Genomic DNA, 18,565 nt, shown 5'->3' with positions numbered 1-18,565 from the left:
ATATATATATATATATATATATATATATATATATATATATATATATAATAACTTTTAAGGATTAGAAGGGGAAAGAGGAATCCTTTTGAGAGTGGTCTCAAAAGCAAGAATACAATCAGAAAAGAACATTGCAAAAAGAAGCAGAGGAAGTAGAGAACTTTAAGAAGCAGTAAATAACTAAATATAAAAATCCAACAAAGAATTATCATAAGAAGGTGACTGAATTTTTTTCATTTTGTGAGGAGGGACAGTTTGGAGGTCACTGACATTTTAACAAAAGCAGTTTTGATAAAGTGATGCCAGTGAAAGCTAGGTTACAATAGGATTAGGGGGTACATGGAAAAAAGAAATGAATAGGAGATCAGAAAATTATTCTTTCAAGAAGTTTGAATTAGAAAGGGAAAAGGAAAAAGAGAGGGTGTTAGCTATGATTTGCTCAGAAACCTCATCCTGTGGGACCAGAGATAAGGGCATAAAAATAGGTAAGGAAGTGAATATGTGTGCATGTGTGTGTATGTGTGTGTGTGTGTGTGTGTGTTAGAGTCCATGATGAATGGCTTCAATTCCATCATTGAAGAAAGAGGCATGATCATTTACTAAGAGTCAGCAGAATAAGAGATTGAGGTTGGTGGGAGAGGAGGAGCAAAAGAAGAATGGTGATCTCAAATCATTCCTGGAGAGGAGGTGACCATAAACAAGTGAAAGTATAAACAAGTCGAATTAAAGATCTACAGAAGATCAGGAATAAGAACCACTCTGAGTAAGGGTGACCATGAATATGAGGTGTAGGGGCAATTGGAGGTAGGGAATTCAAAAAGAAGACTGTTTTCAGTGACGTTTCACAAAGAATAATGAAGGGGGGAAAATCGGAGGGGAAGATAAACCATGAGAGATGATGGACTCTGAAAAACAAACTGAGGGTTCTAGGGGGGGGGGGGGGGGGGGAGGATGGGTTAGTCTGGTGATGGGTAGGAAAGAGGGCACGTTCTGCATGGAGCACTGGGTGTTATATGCAAATAATGAATCATGGAACACTACATCAAAAACTAATGATGTGATGTATGGTGATTAACATAACAATTAAAAAATAAAATAAAGGGGGCGGAGCAAGATGGCAGAGGAGTAGGAGACCTGGATTTCGTCTCCTCTCAGGAATTCAGCTGGATAGGGATCAAACCATTCTGAACACCTACAAACCCAACGGGAGATCAAAGAAAAGAAGAGCAACAACTCTCTCATCAGAAAAGCGACCACTTTCTGGAAGGTAGGATGTGCGGAGAAGTGAATCCGCAGCGATATTCGGGAGGATAGACGGCGGGGGAGGGGCCTCCGTCGGCCGCTTCTGGCAAGTGATAGAGCCGTGGAGCACAAAATCGGAACTTTTAAAAGTCTGCTCCGCTGAGGGACGTCACTCCGGTGGCTAAGCGGGGGGTGGAACCCTCTGGGACAGTGTGGTCTCCGGACCCTCGGGGTCACAGAAAGACCGGGGGTGCCTGAGGGCGGCAGAGCTCCCAGGTAACGGAGCAGGGAAGCCGGCTGCAGAGGCAGAACCGAGGCGCGGGCTCTCAGCTCGGGGTGGCCATAAACCGTGATCCGCGGCACAGTCGGGCCACTGCTCCTCCAGCAGGGACCCAACAAGCGGCAGATCCGGGGAGACTCACCTTCCTCCTCTGGGAGGAGCCACGCGGGAGTGCACCGCAGGGATCTGCTGGGTTTGGCGACTCCAGACCGGGTCGGGTGCCAGAGATAGAAACGCGCGGTCACAGGCCGGTTGAGCACGGAGTGCAGCTGCAGACCGGGGAGACGGGAGTGACTGGAGGCTTTTCTCTGGGGGCTCACTGAGGAGCAGGCCCCGAGTTCTCGGCTCCTCCGGGGCAGAGATTGGGAGGCCGCCATCTTCACTCTCCGCCTCCAAAGCTGTACGGAAAGCTCGCAGGGAACAAAAGTCCCGGAAAGCAAACCCGAGCAGATTACTTAGCCGGGAGGGGTCAAGGGCGGGGCAATTCCGCCTCCGGCAGAGACATTTGGAAACCACGGCAACAGGCCTCTCCCCAGAAGATCAGCGAGAACAGCCAGCCAAGACCAAGTTTACCGATCAATGAGAACAGCAGAACTCCAGCGCTAGGGGACTACTGCACATAGAATTCACGGCTTTTTTACCATGATTCCTTAGTCTTTTAAAGTTAATTTTTTTTAACTGTCTTTTTGTCTTTTTATTTCTTTTTGAATTTTTCTTTTTCCCTTTTTCAAACAACATCTTATCAATCCCTTTTTTTAAAAAAAACATTTTTATTTTTCATTTTTAGAGTCATATTCTACCCCTTCATAGTAGTTACCCATATTTTTGGCTTATATATATAAGTTGTTCTCTCTTTAAAATTTTGAGATAGTTTCTTCTAACAGATTAAAATATACCCCAAATCTCTAGTATATGGTGTTTTCTATTCCCCTGCCTGATCACATCCTCTCCCTTTTTTTTTTCTTTTTCTTTTTTCTTTTTTTAAATCCTCTTCTTTCTTTTTTCAAACAACTTCTTATCAATTCCTTTTATAAAATTTTTTATAATTTCCATTTTTACAGTCATTTTCCATCCCTTCATCATATCAACCCTTATTTTTGTACATATATAATATGTTTTTCTTTCTTTAAAATTTTGGGAGACACTTTCTTCTAAAAGACCAAAATACACCCCAAATCTAGTGTGTGGCACTGATCTATATACCATATAGATCATATTTGATCACATTCTGTTTTTTCTTTTGTTGTTGTTGTTTTGTTTTGTTTGTTTTTGTTTTTATCTTTATCTTTATCTTTTTTTTCTTTTTCTTTTTTCTCTCTTTCCCCTTCTTATCCCACTGCTTCAGGTCTTTTCTGATTTGTTTAGAGTATATTTTCTGGGGACGTGGTTACTCTGCTAGCGTTTTGTTCTCTCATTAATCTATTCTCCTCTGCACAAAATGACAAGATGGAAAAAATCACCTCAACAAAAAGAACAAGAGGCAGTACCAACTGCCAGGGACCTACTCAATACAGACATTAGTACGATGTCAGATCTAGAGTTCAGAATCATCACTTTAAAGATATAAGCTGGGCTTGAAAAAAATATGGAAGTTATTAGAGAAACTCTTTCTGGAGAAGTAAAAGAGCTAAAATCCAACCAAGTAAAAATCAAAAAGGCTATTAATGAGGTGCAATCAAAAATGGGGGCGCTAACTGCTAGAATAAATGAGGCAGAAGAGAGAATCAGTAATATAGAAGATGAAATGATGGAAAATAAAGAAGCTGAGAAAAAGAGAGATAGACAACTACTGGATCATGAGAGCAGGATTCGAGAGATAAGTGATACCATAAGACGAAACAACATTAGAATAATTGGGATCCCAGAAGAAGAAGAAAGAGAGAGAGGGCCAGAAGGTATAATGGAGCAAATTATAGCAGAGAACTTCCCTAATTTGGGGAAAGAAACAGGCATGAAAATCCAGGAAGCACAGAGAACCCCTCTCAAAATCAATAAAAATAGGTCAACTCCCCGACATCTAATAGTAAAACTTACAAGTCTCATAGACAAAGAGAAAATCCTGAAAGCAGCTCGGGAGAAGAGATATGTAACCTACAATGGTAGAAACATTAGATTGGCAACAGACCTATCCACAGAGACCTGGCAGGCCAGAAAGGACTGGCAGGATATATTCAGAGCACTAAATGAGAAAAATATGCAGCCAAGAATACTCTATCCAGCTAGGCTGTCATTGAAAATTGAAGGAGAGATAAAAAGCTTCCAGGACAAACAAAAACTAAAGGAATTTGTAAACACAAAACCAGCCCTACAGGAAATCTTGAAAGGGGTCCTCTAAGCAAAGAGAGACCCTAAAAGCAACATAGACCAGAAAGGAACACAGACAATATACGGTAACAGTCACCTTATAGGCAATACAATGGCACTAAATTCCTATCTTTCAATAGTTACCTTGAATGTAAATGGGCTAAATGCCCCAATCAAAAGACACAGGCTAACAGACTGGATTAAAAAACAAGATCCATCGATATGCTGTCTGCAAGAGACTCATTTTAGACCCAAAGACACCCCCAGATTGAAAATGAGGGGGTGGAAAACCATTTACCATGCTAATGGACACCAAAAGAAAGCTGGGGTGGCAATCCTTATATCAGACAAATTAGATTTTAAACCAAAGACTGTAATAAGAGATGAGGAAGGACACTATATCATACTTAAAGGATCTATCCAACAAGAAAATCTAACAATTGTAAATATCTATGCCCCTAACATGGGAGCAGCCAATTATATAAGGCAATTAATAACAAAAGCAAAGAAACACATCAACAACAATACAATAATAGTGGGGGACTTTAACATCCCCCTCACTGAAATGGACAGATCATCTAAGCAAAAGATCAACAAGGAAATAAAGACTTTAAATGACACACTGGACCAAATGGACTTCACAGACATATTCAGAACATTCCACCCCAAAGCAACGGAATACACATTCTTCTCTAGTGCCCATGGAACATTCTCCCGAATAGATCACATCCTAGGTCATAAATCAGGTCTCAACCGGTACCAAAAGATTGGGATCATTCCCTGCCTATTTTCAGACCACAATGCTTTGAAACTAGAACTCAATCACAAGAGGAAAGTCGGAAAGAACTCAAATACATGGAGGCTAAAGAGCGTCCTACTGAAGAATGAATGGGTCAACCAGGAAATTAAAGAAGAATTAAAAAAATACATGGAAACCAATGAAAATGAAAACACAACTGTTCAAAATCTTTGGGATGCAGCAAAGGCAGTCCTAAGGGGAAAGTATATAGCAATACAAGCCTTTCTCAAGAAACAAGAAAGGTCTCAAGTACACAACCTAACCCTACACCTAAAGGAGCTGGAGAAAGAAGAGCAAATAAAGCCTAAACCAAGCAGGAGAAGAGAAATAATAAAGATCAGAGCAGAAATCAATGAAATAGAAACTAAAAGAACAGTAGAACAGATCAACGAAACTAGGAGCTGGTTCTTTGAAAGAATTAACAAGATTGATAAACCCCTGGCCGGACTTATCAAAAAGAGAAGAGAAATGACCCAAATCAACAAAATCATGAATGAAAGAGGAGAGATCACAACCAACACCAAAGAAATACAAACAATTATAAGAACATATTATGAGCAACTCTATGCCAGCAAATTAGATAACCTGGAAGAGATGGATGCATTCCTAGAGATGTATCAACTACCAAAACTGAACCAGGATGAAATAGAAAACCTGAACAGACCTATAACCACTAAGGAAATTGAAGCAGTCATCAAAAATCTCCCAACAAACAAAAGCCCAGGGCCAGATGGCTTCCCAGGGGAATTCTACCAAACATTTCAAGAAGAATTCATACCTATTCTTCTGAAACTGTTCCAAAAAATAGAAACAGAAGGAAAACTTCCAAACTCATTTTATGAGGCCAGCATTACCTTGATCCCAAAACCAGACAAAGACCCCATCAAAAAGGAGAATTACAGACCAATATCCCTGATGAACATGGATGCAAAAATTCTCACCAAAATACTAGCCAATAGGATCCAACAGTACATTAAAAGGATTATTCACCATGACCAAGTGGGCTTTATCCCTGGGCTGCAAGGTTGGTTCAACATCCGCAAATCAATCAATGTGATACAGTACATTAACAAAAGAAAGAACAAGAATCATATGATCCTCTCAATAGGTGCAGAAAAAGCTTTTGACAAAGTACAGCATCCTTTCTTGATCAAAACTCTTCAGAGTATAGGGATAGAGGGTACATACCTCAATATCATAAAAGCCATCTATGAAAAACCTACAGCAGATATTATTCTCAATGGGGAAAAACTGAGAGCTTTCCCCCTAAGGTCAGAAACGCGGCAGGGATGTCCACTATCACCACTGCTATTCAACATAGTATTGGAAGTCCTAGCCACAGCAATCAGACAACAAAAAGAAATCAAAGGCACCCAAATTGGCAAAGAAGAAGTCAAACTCTCACTCTTTGCATATGATATGATACTTTATGTGGAAAACCCAAAAGACTCCACCCCAAAACTGCTAGAACTCATACAGGAATTCAGTAAAGTGGCAGGATATAAAATCAATGCACAGAAGTCAGTGGCATTCCTATACACCAACAACAAGACAGAAGAAAGAGAAATTAAGGAGTCGATCCCATTTACAATTGCATCCAAAACCATAAGATACCTAGGAATAAATCTAACCAAAGAGACAAAGGATCTGTACTCAGAAAACTATAAAATACTCATGAAAGAAATTGAGGAAGACACAAAGAAATGGAAAAACGTTCCATGCTCATGGATTGGAAGAACAAATATTGTGAAGATGTCAATGCTACCTAGAGCAATCTACACATTCAATGCAATCCCCATCAAAATACCATCCACTTTTTTCAAAGAAATGGAACAAATAATCCTAAAATTTGTATGGAACCAGAAAAGACCCCGCATAGCCAGAGGAATATTGAAAAAGAAAAGCAAAGCTGGTGGCATCACAATTCCGGACTTCAAGCTCTATTACAAAGCTGTCATCATCAAGACAGCATGGTACTGGCACAAAAACAGACACATAGATCAATGGAACAGAATAGAGAGCCCAGAAATGGACCCTCAACTCTATGGTCAACTAATCTTCGACAAAGCAGGAAAGAATGTCCAATGGAACAAAGACAGTCTCTTCAACAAATGGTGTTGGGAAAATTGGATAGCCACATGCAGAAGAATGAAACTGGACCATTTCCTTACACCACACACAAAAATAGACTCCAAATGGTTGAAAGACCTCAATGTGAGACAGGAGTCCATCAAAATCCTAAAGGAGAACACAGGCAGCAACCTCTTTGACCTCAGCCTAAGCAACTTCTTCCTAGAAACATCGCCAAAGGCAAGGGAAGCAAGGGCAAAAATGAACTATTGGGACTTCATCAAGATAAAAAGCTTTTGCAAAGCAAAGGAAACAGTTAACAAAACCAAAAGACAACCGACAGAATGGGAGAAGATATTTGCAAATGACATATCAGATAAAGGGCTAGTATCCAAAATCTATAAAGAACTCATCAAACTCAACACCCAAAGAACAAAGAATCCAATCAAGAAATGGGCAGAAGACATGAACAGACATTTTTCCAAAGAAGATATCCAAATGGCCAACAGACACATGAAAAAGTGCTCAATATCGCTCTGCATCAGGGAAATCCAAATCAAAACCTCAATGAGATACCACCTCACACCAGTCAGAATGGCTAAAATTAACAAGTCAGGAAACGACAGATGTTGGCGGTGATGCAGAGAAAGGGGAACCCTCCTACACTGTTGGTGGGAATGCAAACTGGTGCAGCCACTCTGGAAAACTGTATGGAGGTTCCTCAAAAAGTTGAAAATAGAGCTACCATACGATCCAGCAATTGCACTACTGGGTATTTACCCCAAAGATACAAAAGTAGGGATCTGAAGGGGTACGTGCACCCCGATGTTTATAGCAGCAATGTCCACAATAGCCAAACTGTGGAAAGAGCCAAGATGTCCATCGACAGATGAATGGATAAAGAAGATGTGGTATATATATACAATGGAATATTATGCAGCCATCAAAAGGAATGAGATCTTGCCATTTGCAATGACATGGATGGAACTGGAGGGTATTATGTTGAGTGAAATAAGTCAAAAAGAAAGACATGTATCATATGATCTCACTGATATGAGGAATTCTTAATCGCAGGAAACAAACTGAGTGTGGTTGGAGTGGGGGGTGGGGCGGGAGGGATCGGGGGACTGGGTGATAGACACTGGGGAGGGTATGTGCTATGGTAAGCGCTGTGAATTGTGCAAGACTGTTGAATCTCAGATCTGTACCTCTGAAACAAATAATGCAATATATGTTAAGAAAAAAAAAAAGAAGAAGAAGAAGGTAGCGGGAGGGGAAGAATGAAGCGGGGGAAATCGGAGGGGTAGACGAACCATGAGAGACGATGGACTCTGAAAAACAAACAGGGTTTTAGAGGGGAGGGGGTGAGAGGATGGGTTAGCCTGGTGGTGGGTATTGAGGAGGGCACATTCTGCATGGAGCACTGGGTGTTGTGCACAAACAATGAATCATGGAACACTTCATCTAAAACTAATGTTGTAATGTATGGGGATTAACATAAGAATAAAAAAAAAGAAAAAAGAAAAAAAAATAAAATAAAATAAATTAAAAAAAAAAAAAAGAAATTTCCTAAGTAATGGATGATAGGAGGTGGGGAAGGAGAAGGCTGTGGGCAAGGCACTGAACCCTTGATGTGTAGGGACTAACCAGGAGGTAGGAAAATAAAAAGAGTAAAGTGTATGGTGATGTAGTAGAGTGCCAGACACCTAAGAGCAGGAGGAATTTAAGAGAAGGAGAAAAACTAAGTTTTTAGAGTTGCACTGGGCACAGGGAGAGCGCTGGTTGGTACTCTGCAGATTGATAAGCCCATGGTGTGAGCACAGTGAAAGGATTTGGGAGAGCAGGCCAAAGGTGATATTCACCAGGAGGAGGAAGCATGTTTGGCAAAGTAGATAGTAGATGGGATGGCAGATGGAACCCTTCTGTATATGTTGGATAGAGAACCATGGTATACAGTAACAACAGAAAGGTTTTGGTTTAGCCAAACCAAAGTATTCCCATGTTGGCACAGTTGTTTCCATGACCCAAGGGTCCTAGGGGGCATCTTGTTTTGTTGTCATGGAGGCTACCTTACACCCTGTAGAGTGCAGTCAGGGTCTTCCTCTGGAGAGGACTTGCTCTGAGATCTCAGGGCACACAAGCATCCTTTATGTCTTGTTTTTCAACGTGCCAATTTTTGTTACTGGTTCAACATCCTTCAGACAGTTCATGATATTTTTCTTCTTTCTGGCTTCATTCTTGCAGTTATTTCTATCAGTCTATAAAGGAGTTACTTACTCAGCTGACTATTAAGCTAGAGCACAAATAGGCATTTTAAAATATTTTTTCACTTTTACTTAGTCAGAAACTAAGCAAAAGTTGGGGCTTGCATGTACACTTAGACACTGGAGTGGGGTCAGCAGTCAGGGAGCATGGCATGGATCAAAATGAATGCACTAAGTCTGGGGGACAAAGAAACACAAGTGCTGGATACCAGGTAGTGGTTAATCCCAGTAGGTCACAGTCATAAAATGGTGAGGCAGGTGTGCATTCTTCCAGGGGCCATGTCAGAAATAACAGATTTGAGCAGTGGACAGAACAACTTAATATGTCAGTCTCAAGCAGAGCTTGTTTCTGAGACAACTTTTATAAAAATCAAAACACAACTTCACTTTGGTTGGTCTGAGTCTCAGGGAGAAGTCTATGGTGAGTACTTCAGTCTAGAGTATGGACAGTATGATCAAAGGGAGATCCTGGCAGAAATTAAGCAGATTAATGCAGTTCATCTTCCTTTTCATACATAGTTCTGGTCAGTTCAAGGCACTTACGCTTTTTATGACATTTATGTGTATTATTTGACCTTTCCTTGAATATTAAGTTATTTTAGATGTCAAATCTATCTCTTCACAAATCATTTCTAAAGCTCTGAATTTAAGAGTAATATTCATTTTCCATACCCAATGTCTAAGCCAGGCTCTGATCACATTAATAAGATGTTTATCTTTATTAGCTCCAATCAACTTGTGAAAAGGTGTACACCTTATAATAGGTAGGGCATTCAACATATAAAACAGACACACTGATATCTAAGTTTTACCCTTTTTAGATTAAGGAATAATCTAGAAAAAAGTCTTTGTTTCCAACAAAATAAGATTTTCTTCTATCATTTCAATTAATGACAGTTTCCAACTGTCTCTAGCTTTTTAAAATGTGTTCTGCTTCTTATACTTGCTGACTTCTGTCCACATTTATCTCTGTGGAGTGTAGGAGTCAGAGTAACCACACCCAGTTTGTCACCAGCATGACATAAATACTCTCATCTGGAAGGGTAATTTATGGCTGGAGAGAGGTTTGGGGAAAGAAGAAAAAGGGAGATGAGTAGAACCAGCTAATGAGGTTGGTGGTGGAGGAGGAGGCCTCTTGGAGGGTGCTCAAGGGAAATTAGTGGAACTGCTGGGTTGAGGGAGGACAGAAGGATGGCAGCCAAGACTGGTAAATGGCAGATGGAGAAGCCAGTAACACACAGATAGCCCAAGTAAACCATGCCAGGACCTGGGGGATTTGGGGAAAGTGAGGGAGGAGAAAAGAGAGAAAACTGTCAAGTTACCAACTCCCAATTTTAGTGGAAACTCTGGAATAGGAACAGAGAAAGGGTGTGACTTGTCTTCCTTGGTATCCTGAGCTATGTGTAGGCTCAGTCTCTGATTCTCTCTGCCCTTATTTGTCCTTTCCATTCTTTTCGTTTCCCATCCTTTCCTTCTCTCTTTTCCCATTCACCCTCTCTCTGCTTCATTCTTCTGGCCTACATCTCCATGTTGAAGAATTACTTGATGTCATCACAGCTCCAAACCATCAATTTGTCAATACAGGAAATTGTAATTATTTTTAATAAAGGAGAAAGAGAAAGAGAATGTGACTAATATCCAGGGAAAACCAGGCAACAGTCCAGAAAACATTGTGTCTCCAGGAAAGCAGCAGAAGGAATATCCCTCTGATCACATCTGACATCACCTCATGGAATTTGGATGATTTCTTGGGGCTTAAAACTATTTTTCCAAGATATTATAAGTCAATATGAAAAAGTATTTTTAAATCTCTTTTCTCCCAAGTATCTTTGGTTCTAAAGCCGAATCTTTTTTGTTTCTTAACTTGTATTCCGCTTTTTGGTTCTGTTCCAAAGAATACAAAAACAATCTTCCTTGGGATCTCTATTTCTTGGGTACTCCTTGCCAGTATATCCTACATGTGGATTAAATAGATTGCATCAACAGTGTGGTTGGGAGGCAGAGCAAGCAAGAGAAGAAGGGTCATGCTGTCCTAACATGAGCTTCTGGATTTCAGCTTGTCTATCAGAACAGCAACAATGAAGCATGATCTATAAAGGAAATTTCCAACTAATGTTGAGGGAACTGTCTGCCCAGTTGAAGCTGTGATAGGAATATTCTCCCTTTTGAGTGGCAGACTGTGGTCACTATGGGAAGCATCCTGTGAATCCAAAGGGCCACTGAGCTCTGCTTTAGTTGTTTGTTCTTAAAATAGCTCTTCAGTGAGAATGTTGAGTGAGCCTGTTTGCTTATAGTAAGTTTAAAGTTTCACTGATGCCAGGAAGATGAAAGTCTTTGACTATATATGAGCTTATAAAGAGATAAAATGCCTGTTTCCCTTTTTTTATGGGCCATATGGCATATGTTTTTAATAGACCTTTAATTCTGTGCATCACTGCAAACATGATATTGCCTAGTACATTGAAGGCTACCAGTAAAGATACTTGGTAAGTAGCATAAGGTAGTTGGAGTTGTAGTAGTTTCTATGGATTAAGGGACTAGAAAGGAATACATATATACAATTAACATTCTTTGCAGTAACCTTATGATATCCTCTTCTACCTATAACTCATCTATTTTTTCCTCTTTTTTACTTATGTTTCCTGGCCACTGTTTTTTTTTTTTAATAATGCCCGAAGCAAGCATATACTGAAATAGATTCAGTTGGTCCTCTGATCATAATAATGTTCATGCAGTGTGATAGAAGGAACCAGGAACTGAGAGTTGGAAGGCCTTCTTCACCATGACCTGGGGTTAATACTCAGGGCAAATAATTAGGAGTATCATTGGATTTATCTTGAAGAAATAATCTAGATGTAGAGTGGGAATTGAGTATGATGTCAAACACTGAGCATTCATATAAATAATATAGTGCTAAAAAGGTAAGATATTATTTATCTTGGAATAAATATCCCAAATGTGTACTAGTGCCTTCTTTGTTATCTTCATGACAGCCTGGTCTCTGTCTCTCTGCCCCTCCAAAGGGCAATGCTGGCTGGGAGTGTCAGTCTGATTAGGTATGGTTCTGCTTTCTATGTACTGATCCTTTGGTGTGACGTTTGTGCTCTTGTGTGCTCTCCAGGGCATACATGAGTGTGAAGGAGCTGAAGGAGGCACTGCAGCTCAACAGTACGCACTTCCTCAATGTCTACTTTGCTAGCTCAGTGCGGGAAGACCTTGCTGGTGCTGCCACCTGGCCTTGGGACAAAGAAGCCATCAGTCACCTGGGTAAGTGAAGTGAAGACCAAATATGGTAGAAAAATTGAGCAGGCCCCAAATTATTATGTGAAATGAGTTTGAGGAAAAAAGAAAGAAAATTAAATTTACTCAATGAATTAGCTGCCTTGGGCTGAGAATGGCTTTTGGGAGATTCTGTCAAAATGTTTCAATATAGACAAGAAGGAGGTATTAGAGCAAACGGTGGCAAATACTCAGGATGTTCTAGACAAATATATGATCTAGATGTAAATAAGTTGCTGAGTTGCTGATGTGTAATAAGATCCATTTTATGTCTTGGAGAGCCTCAAGGGGGAAATTAGCAAAGAAGACGGCTAGACTGTGAAACTTGGTTTATGGTAATCAATGTGACAGAAGACCTGTGGGCTTCATGCATGGCTCCTCAGAATCCATGGATCCAGGATTGGGCTCCTGAGGGAATCCTGGGAAGTTTAGGCAGGTGGGGCTTGCCTGCTTACCTAGGAAAAGGGTGACACCTTAATACTGAGTGGAACCTCTACATTCTTAAGAAAGATAATTCCCTTTATAATGTGTTATTGCTATTGTAAAGGAAATCTTCCTGGTCAGTCAATAAGTCATTAAGTAAGTTAATGTGGCTAAAGAGTAATTATTCAATATAATTTGTATGTACTTTCAAAGAATCTTGAGTAGGATTCTACCAAAATTTATTTTAAAACTGAATTACCACAATTGGGAGAAATCTTCATGTTGGAAAGAAAATGATTATAGAGACTGGAAATCACTTTATAAATGATTTTAAAAAGGTTATGCAAAGTGAATCTTCTTAGTAATCAAATATGGAGCAGAGAGAAATAAATTGAAGGAAGATCACATAATGCTATATATGTCAAACCCATGTTTAATGGGGTCATTGTGAAGTGGAGTCCAGAACATGTTGAATTGACAATTAAAGAAAATATGGGAAAGTTTCCAAAGGACAGCTAGTATCATGGATTGGAGAAGAAGGAAGATGAGCAGTAGGTTAGCAATAGATGAAAAAATATTATTGCTGTTCAGGAGGAAACCAGAATATGAAAATCTCTGGAATGAATGAGGTCAACATTTAGAAAGGCTACATATATCAAGCAAAGGAGACGACGATAAAAAAATTAAACATGTGGTGATCCAAACTGAATGCTTTGCTTAGCATGCTTGGTTACATTGGCTCTACAGTATCTGATACAGTTTTAGGGCTCTGCAGTCCTTTTATCACTAAATTTTGTATTCTCAGCTCAGAGTACATGAGAAGTCAGAAATTTGTGAAGTTACTGGTGCTTTCTAGATGAAAGCAAATGTGTCATTCCAGCCTTTGTGGTAGGCTAGAAGGTCATATTCCAATAATCTAATTAATAGTGAGTTTGAGTGTCTTGACTTATCCTCATCAAAAACAATGGTAGCAGAGGAGCATATAACACTGTAGAAAAGTTTCCCTAAATTAGTGCATACCTGATTTGCCAATGGTAACATTTTTGGTGTATATGTCAGGGGGTCCTGACAGCAAGGTTTACCCAGCAATGGTTTTCATGAGTCGCAAGTCTATCATTGGGAACTGAATCTGTTTGAAAACCTTTAGAAATGATCTATCTGCCTGGCCATTATGAAGACAAGTCTTGGCCTCCTGATAAGAATCACTGGGCTGAGAGCAGACCACTGAATGTTTTCTAACTTTATTGGAACTGGGCCATTGATAAGATTCATTTAACTATAAAAATGGATAAAATACCAGGAAAAAAAAAACTATTTGAAGACATCAGACAGTAGCTAAAACAACAAGGATTTGAGGGCCCAATCCCAGTGAGAAGAAAAATGCATTGAAGTGAGCTCTATATATAACTCAGTTGTTTTTTTTCCATTCAGGGAAATTGCCAAATTCTCAGTGAAAGGAATAGAGGCAGAGCAGAGAGCAGCCTAGAGTCTGCTGAAGTCTCACTACTGGGGAGACAAAAATTAAAGGTCAGGCCATCCAAGTCATCCAAGACGCCCATAGAAATAGAAATCCCCAAAAAAGCCTGATATTCTGCTCATTATTTTCTTTTAAGATATTTGCTAACTACTAACCCATGCATTCTCAGGGCCAGCAGCCAAGAAAACAAGTATAAAATAACTTCTAAGAGATTAAAAAGTCAAACAATGGTTTCAGGAGTCTCATAATGTAGGGAAGAAAAAACTGGAGTTGAGACCTTATGGAGGAGGAGGGGCCCTGAGACACCCTGTGTGTGACAGCAAACAGAAATACTCCAGATTACACAAAGCCTGAAATCCAGCCTGAAATACTCTTAAATCCCTGTATGAAAGAAAGTCATTTGCCTACACTTAACTGCCTAACAAAAGAAAATCAAATATTTTCTACCTTCCTCTGGAGGAAGACAGTTGTCTCTACAAGTTATCATGCACAATGTCCAGCAATCAGTAAAAAATTATCAGTTATGTCAAGAAACAGGGCCAACTGATGGTAAACTTAGCTAAACAAAGAAGCAAGGAATCATTAATAAATACAGACTCACAGATTACCCAGATATTGTTGTTATAGGATATTGGTTTTAAGATAATTATGATTAATACATTATAAAATATATATTAAAAATGCAGAATATCTTCTGAGAGCTGGAATTTGTAATAATGAGTTAAGTGGAAATTTTAGAACAAAAAATACAGACTGAATTTAGGAAATTAATAGATAAGTTTATGAGCAGGGGAGGGAATTAAAGAACTAGAAAAATATAGAAAACATTTGTATTGAAGCTCATAGAGAAAAAGTGTTGGAAAAATATAGAAAATAACTTCAGACACTTGAGACCTGATGAAAATTTTCTAATGTAAATTAGAGTTCTAGAAGAAGAGAAAGATATTGGGACAGAAAAAATATCAAGGAGATAATGGCTGAGACTTGTAAAGTGACAGAAGATATGAAACAACAGATTCAAAATGTTTTACAGACCCCAGGAAGGATAAAATAGAAAGAAAATCACAACTAGATCCATTATAGCAAAAGTGCTTAACAACCAAAGACAAAGAAAAAAATGCTTAAAAGTAGCTAGAGAAAAAATGTACATTACTTTAAAAGGGCAAACAGTGAGATTCATATGAGGACTTTTCAACAGAAACTGTGGAAGTCTTAAGACAACAAATATCATTTTTTATCATTTTTTATTTTTTTAAATTTTATTATGTTATTATGTTAGTCACCATACAATATATCATTAGTTTTTGATGTGGTGATCCACGATCCATTGTTTTCGTATAACACCCAGTGCTCCATGCAGTACGTGCCCTCCTTAATACCCATCACCGGGCTAACCCATCCCCCCTCCCCCCTCCCCTCTAAAACCCTGTTTGTTTCTCAGAGTCCATAGTCTCTCATGGTTCATATCTCCCTCCAATTCCCCCCCGCATTTTTCCCTTCCTTCTCCTAATGTCCTCCATGCTATTCCTTATGTTCCACAAATAAGTGAAATCATATGATAATTGACTTTCTCTGCTTGACTTATTTCACTTAGCATAATCTCCAGTGCCATCCATGTTGATGTAAAAGTTAGGTATTCATCCTTTCTGATGGCTGAGTAATATTCCATATATATATGGACCACATCTTTATCCATTCATCTGTTGAAGGGCATCTCGGCTCTTTCCACAGTTTGGCTATTGCGGACATTGCTGCTATGAACGTTGGGGTGCATATGGCCCTTCTTTTCATTACATCTGTGTCTTTGGGGTAAATGCCCAGTAGTGCAATTGCTGGGTCATAGGGTAGCTCTATTTTTAAATTTTTGAGGCACCTCCACACTGTTTTCCAAAGTGGCTGTACCAACTTGCATTCCCACCAACAGTGTAAGAGGGTTCCCCTTTCTCCACAACCTCTCCAACATTTGTTGTTTCTTTCCCTGTCCATTTTTGCCATTCTAACTGATGTAAAGTGGTATCTCAGTGTGGTTTTGATTTGAATTTCCCTGATGGCTAATGATGATAAACATTTTTTCATGTGTCTGTTAGTCATTTGTATGTCTTCTTCAGAGAAGTGTCTTTTCATATCTTCTGCCCACTTTTTGACTTGATTATTTGTTTTTTGGGTGTTGAATTTGAGAAGTTCTTTATAGATCTTGGATACCAGCCCTTTATCTGTAGTGTCATTTGCAAATATCTTCTCCCAGTCTGTCGGTTGCCTCTTTGTTTTGTTGACTGATTCCTTTGCTGTGCAGAAGCTTTTTATCTTGATGAAGTCCCAAAAGTTCATTTTTGCTTTTGTTTCACTAGCTTTTGGAGATGTATCTTGAAAGAAGTTGCTGTGGGCGATGTCAAAGAGGTTACTGCCTAAGTTCTCCTCTAGGATTTTGATGGATTCCTGTCTCACATTGAGGTGTTTCATCCACTTTGAGTTTATCTTTGTGAATGGTGTTAGAGAATGGTCGAGTTTCATTCTTCTGCATGTGGCTGTCCAATTATCCCAGCATCCTTTATTGAAGAGACTGTCTTTTTTCCATTGCATGTTTTTTCCTGCTTTGTCAAAGATTATTTGACCATAGAGTTGAGGGTCCATATCTGGGTTCTCTATTCTGTTCCACTGGTCTATATGTCTGTTTTTGTGCCAGTACCATGCTGTCTTGGTGATCACAGCTTTGTAATATAGCTTGAAATCGGACAACGTGATGCCCCCAGCTTTGTTTTTCTTTTTCAACATTTCCCGGGTGATTCAGGGTCTTTTCTGATTCCATACAAATTTTAGGATTGTTTGTCCCAGCACTTTGAAAAATGTCATTGGAATTTTGATCGGGATGGCATTGAAGGTATAGATTGCTCTGGGCAGCATAGACATTTTAACAATGTTTATTCTTCCGATCCATGAGCATGGAATATTTTTCCATCTTTTTGTGTCTTCTTTAATTTCTTTCCTGAGTGTTCTGTAGTTCCTAGAGTATAGATCCTTTACCTCTTTGGTTAGGTTTATTCCGAGGTATCTTATGGTTTTTGATGCTATTGTAAATGGAATCGTTTTTCTAATTTCTCTTTCTACAGTTGCGTTGTTAGTGTATAAGAAAGCAACTGATTTCTGTGCATTGATTTTGTATCCTGCCACATTACTGAATTGCTGGATGAGTTCTAGTAATTTGGGGGTGGAGTCTTTTGGATTTTCCACATAAAGTATCATGTCGTCTGCGAAAAAAGAGAGTTTGACTTCTTCTTTGCCAATTTGAATACCTTTTATTTCTTTTTTGTTGTCTGATTGCTGTTGCTAGGACTTCTAGTACTATGTTGAACAATGGGGTGGTGAGAGTGGGCATCCTTGACATGTTCCTGATCTTAAGGGAAAGGCTCTCAGCTTTTCCCCATTGTGGATGATATTCGCTGTGGGTTTTTCATAGATGGATTTTATGAACTTGAGGAATGTTCCCTCTATCCCTATACTCTGAAGAGTTTTAATCAGGAAAGGATGTTGTATTTTGTTGAATGCTTTTTCTGCATCAATTGAAAGGACCATATGGTTCTTCTTCCTCCTCTTATTAATGTGTTCTATCACACTGATTGATTTGTGAATGTTGAACCACCCTTGCATCCTGGGGATAAATCCCACTTGGTCGTGGTGGGTGATCCTTTTAATGTATTGTTGGATCCTATTAGCTAGGATTTTGTTGAGGATTTTGGAATCCATATTCATCAGGGATATCGGTCTGAAATTCTCCTTTTTGATGGAGTCTTTGCCTGGTTTGGGGATTAAGGTAATGCTGGCCTCATAGGATGAGTTTGGAAGTTTTCCGTCTGTTTCTATTTTTTGAAACAACTTCAGTAGAATAGGTATTATTTCTTCTTTGAATGTTTGGTAGAATTCCCCAGGGAATCCATCAGGCCCTGGACTCTTGTTTTTTGGGAGGTTTTTGATCACTGCTTCAATGTCGTTACTGGTTACTGGCCTATTCAGGTTGTCAATTTCTTCCTGTTTCAGTCTTGGCAGCTTATAGGTTTCCAGGAAGGCCTCCATTTCATCCAGATTGCTCAGTTTATTGGCATGTAGTTGTTGATAATAATTTCTAATAATTGTTTCTATTTCTTTGGTGTTAGTCGTGATCTCTCCCCTTTTATTCATAATTTTATTAATTTGGGTCCTTTCTCTTTTCTTTTGGATAAGTCTGGCCAGTGGTTTATTGATCTTATTAATTCTTTAAAAGAACCACTTCTAGTTTCGTTGATCTGATCTACTGTGTTTCTGGTTTCTAATTCATTGATTTCTGCTCTAATTTTAATTATTTCTCTTCTAATGCATGGCTCAGGCATCATTTGTTGCTTTTTCTCTAGTTCTTTAAGGTATAGAGTTAGCTGGTGAATTCGGGATTTTTCTATTTT

At 39.2% G+C, this 18,565-nt stretch overlaps 1 protein-coding gene across 1 annotated transcript in view; it reads left to right on the top strand.

Annotated features, from left to right (window-relative positions):
• The window catches only part of PAPPA2 (pappalysin 2), a 294,310-nt gene that overhangs the window by 97,916 nt on the left and 177,829 nt on the right, over window positions 1-18,565 (top strand). Inside the window, exon 3 of the mRNA XM_035010738.1 lies at window positions 12,078-12,223. Within this exon, the coding sequence (XP_034866629.1) occupies window positions 12,078-12,223 (146 nt within the window). The remainder of the gene's footprint in view (window positions 1-12,077; window positions 12,224-18,565) is intronic.

This window comes from Mirounga leonina, unplaced genomic scaffold (assembly GCF_011800145.1).
Source record: "Mirounga leonina isolate KUSES-001 unplaced genomic scaffold, KU_Mleo_1.0 Mir_154, whole genome shotgun sequence".
In the NCBI taxonomy this organism is placed as follows: Eukaryota; Metazoa; Chordata; class Mammalia; order Carnivora; family Phocidae; genus Mirounga; species Mirounga leonina.
The sequence above is the reverse complement of the archived record's forward strand: the minus strand, read 5'-3'. Positions and strand labels throughout refer to the sequence as shown.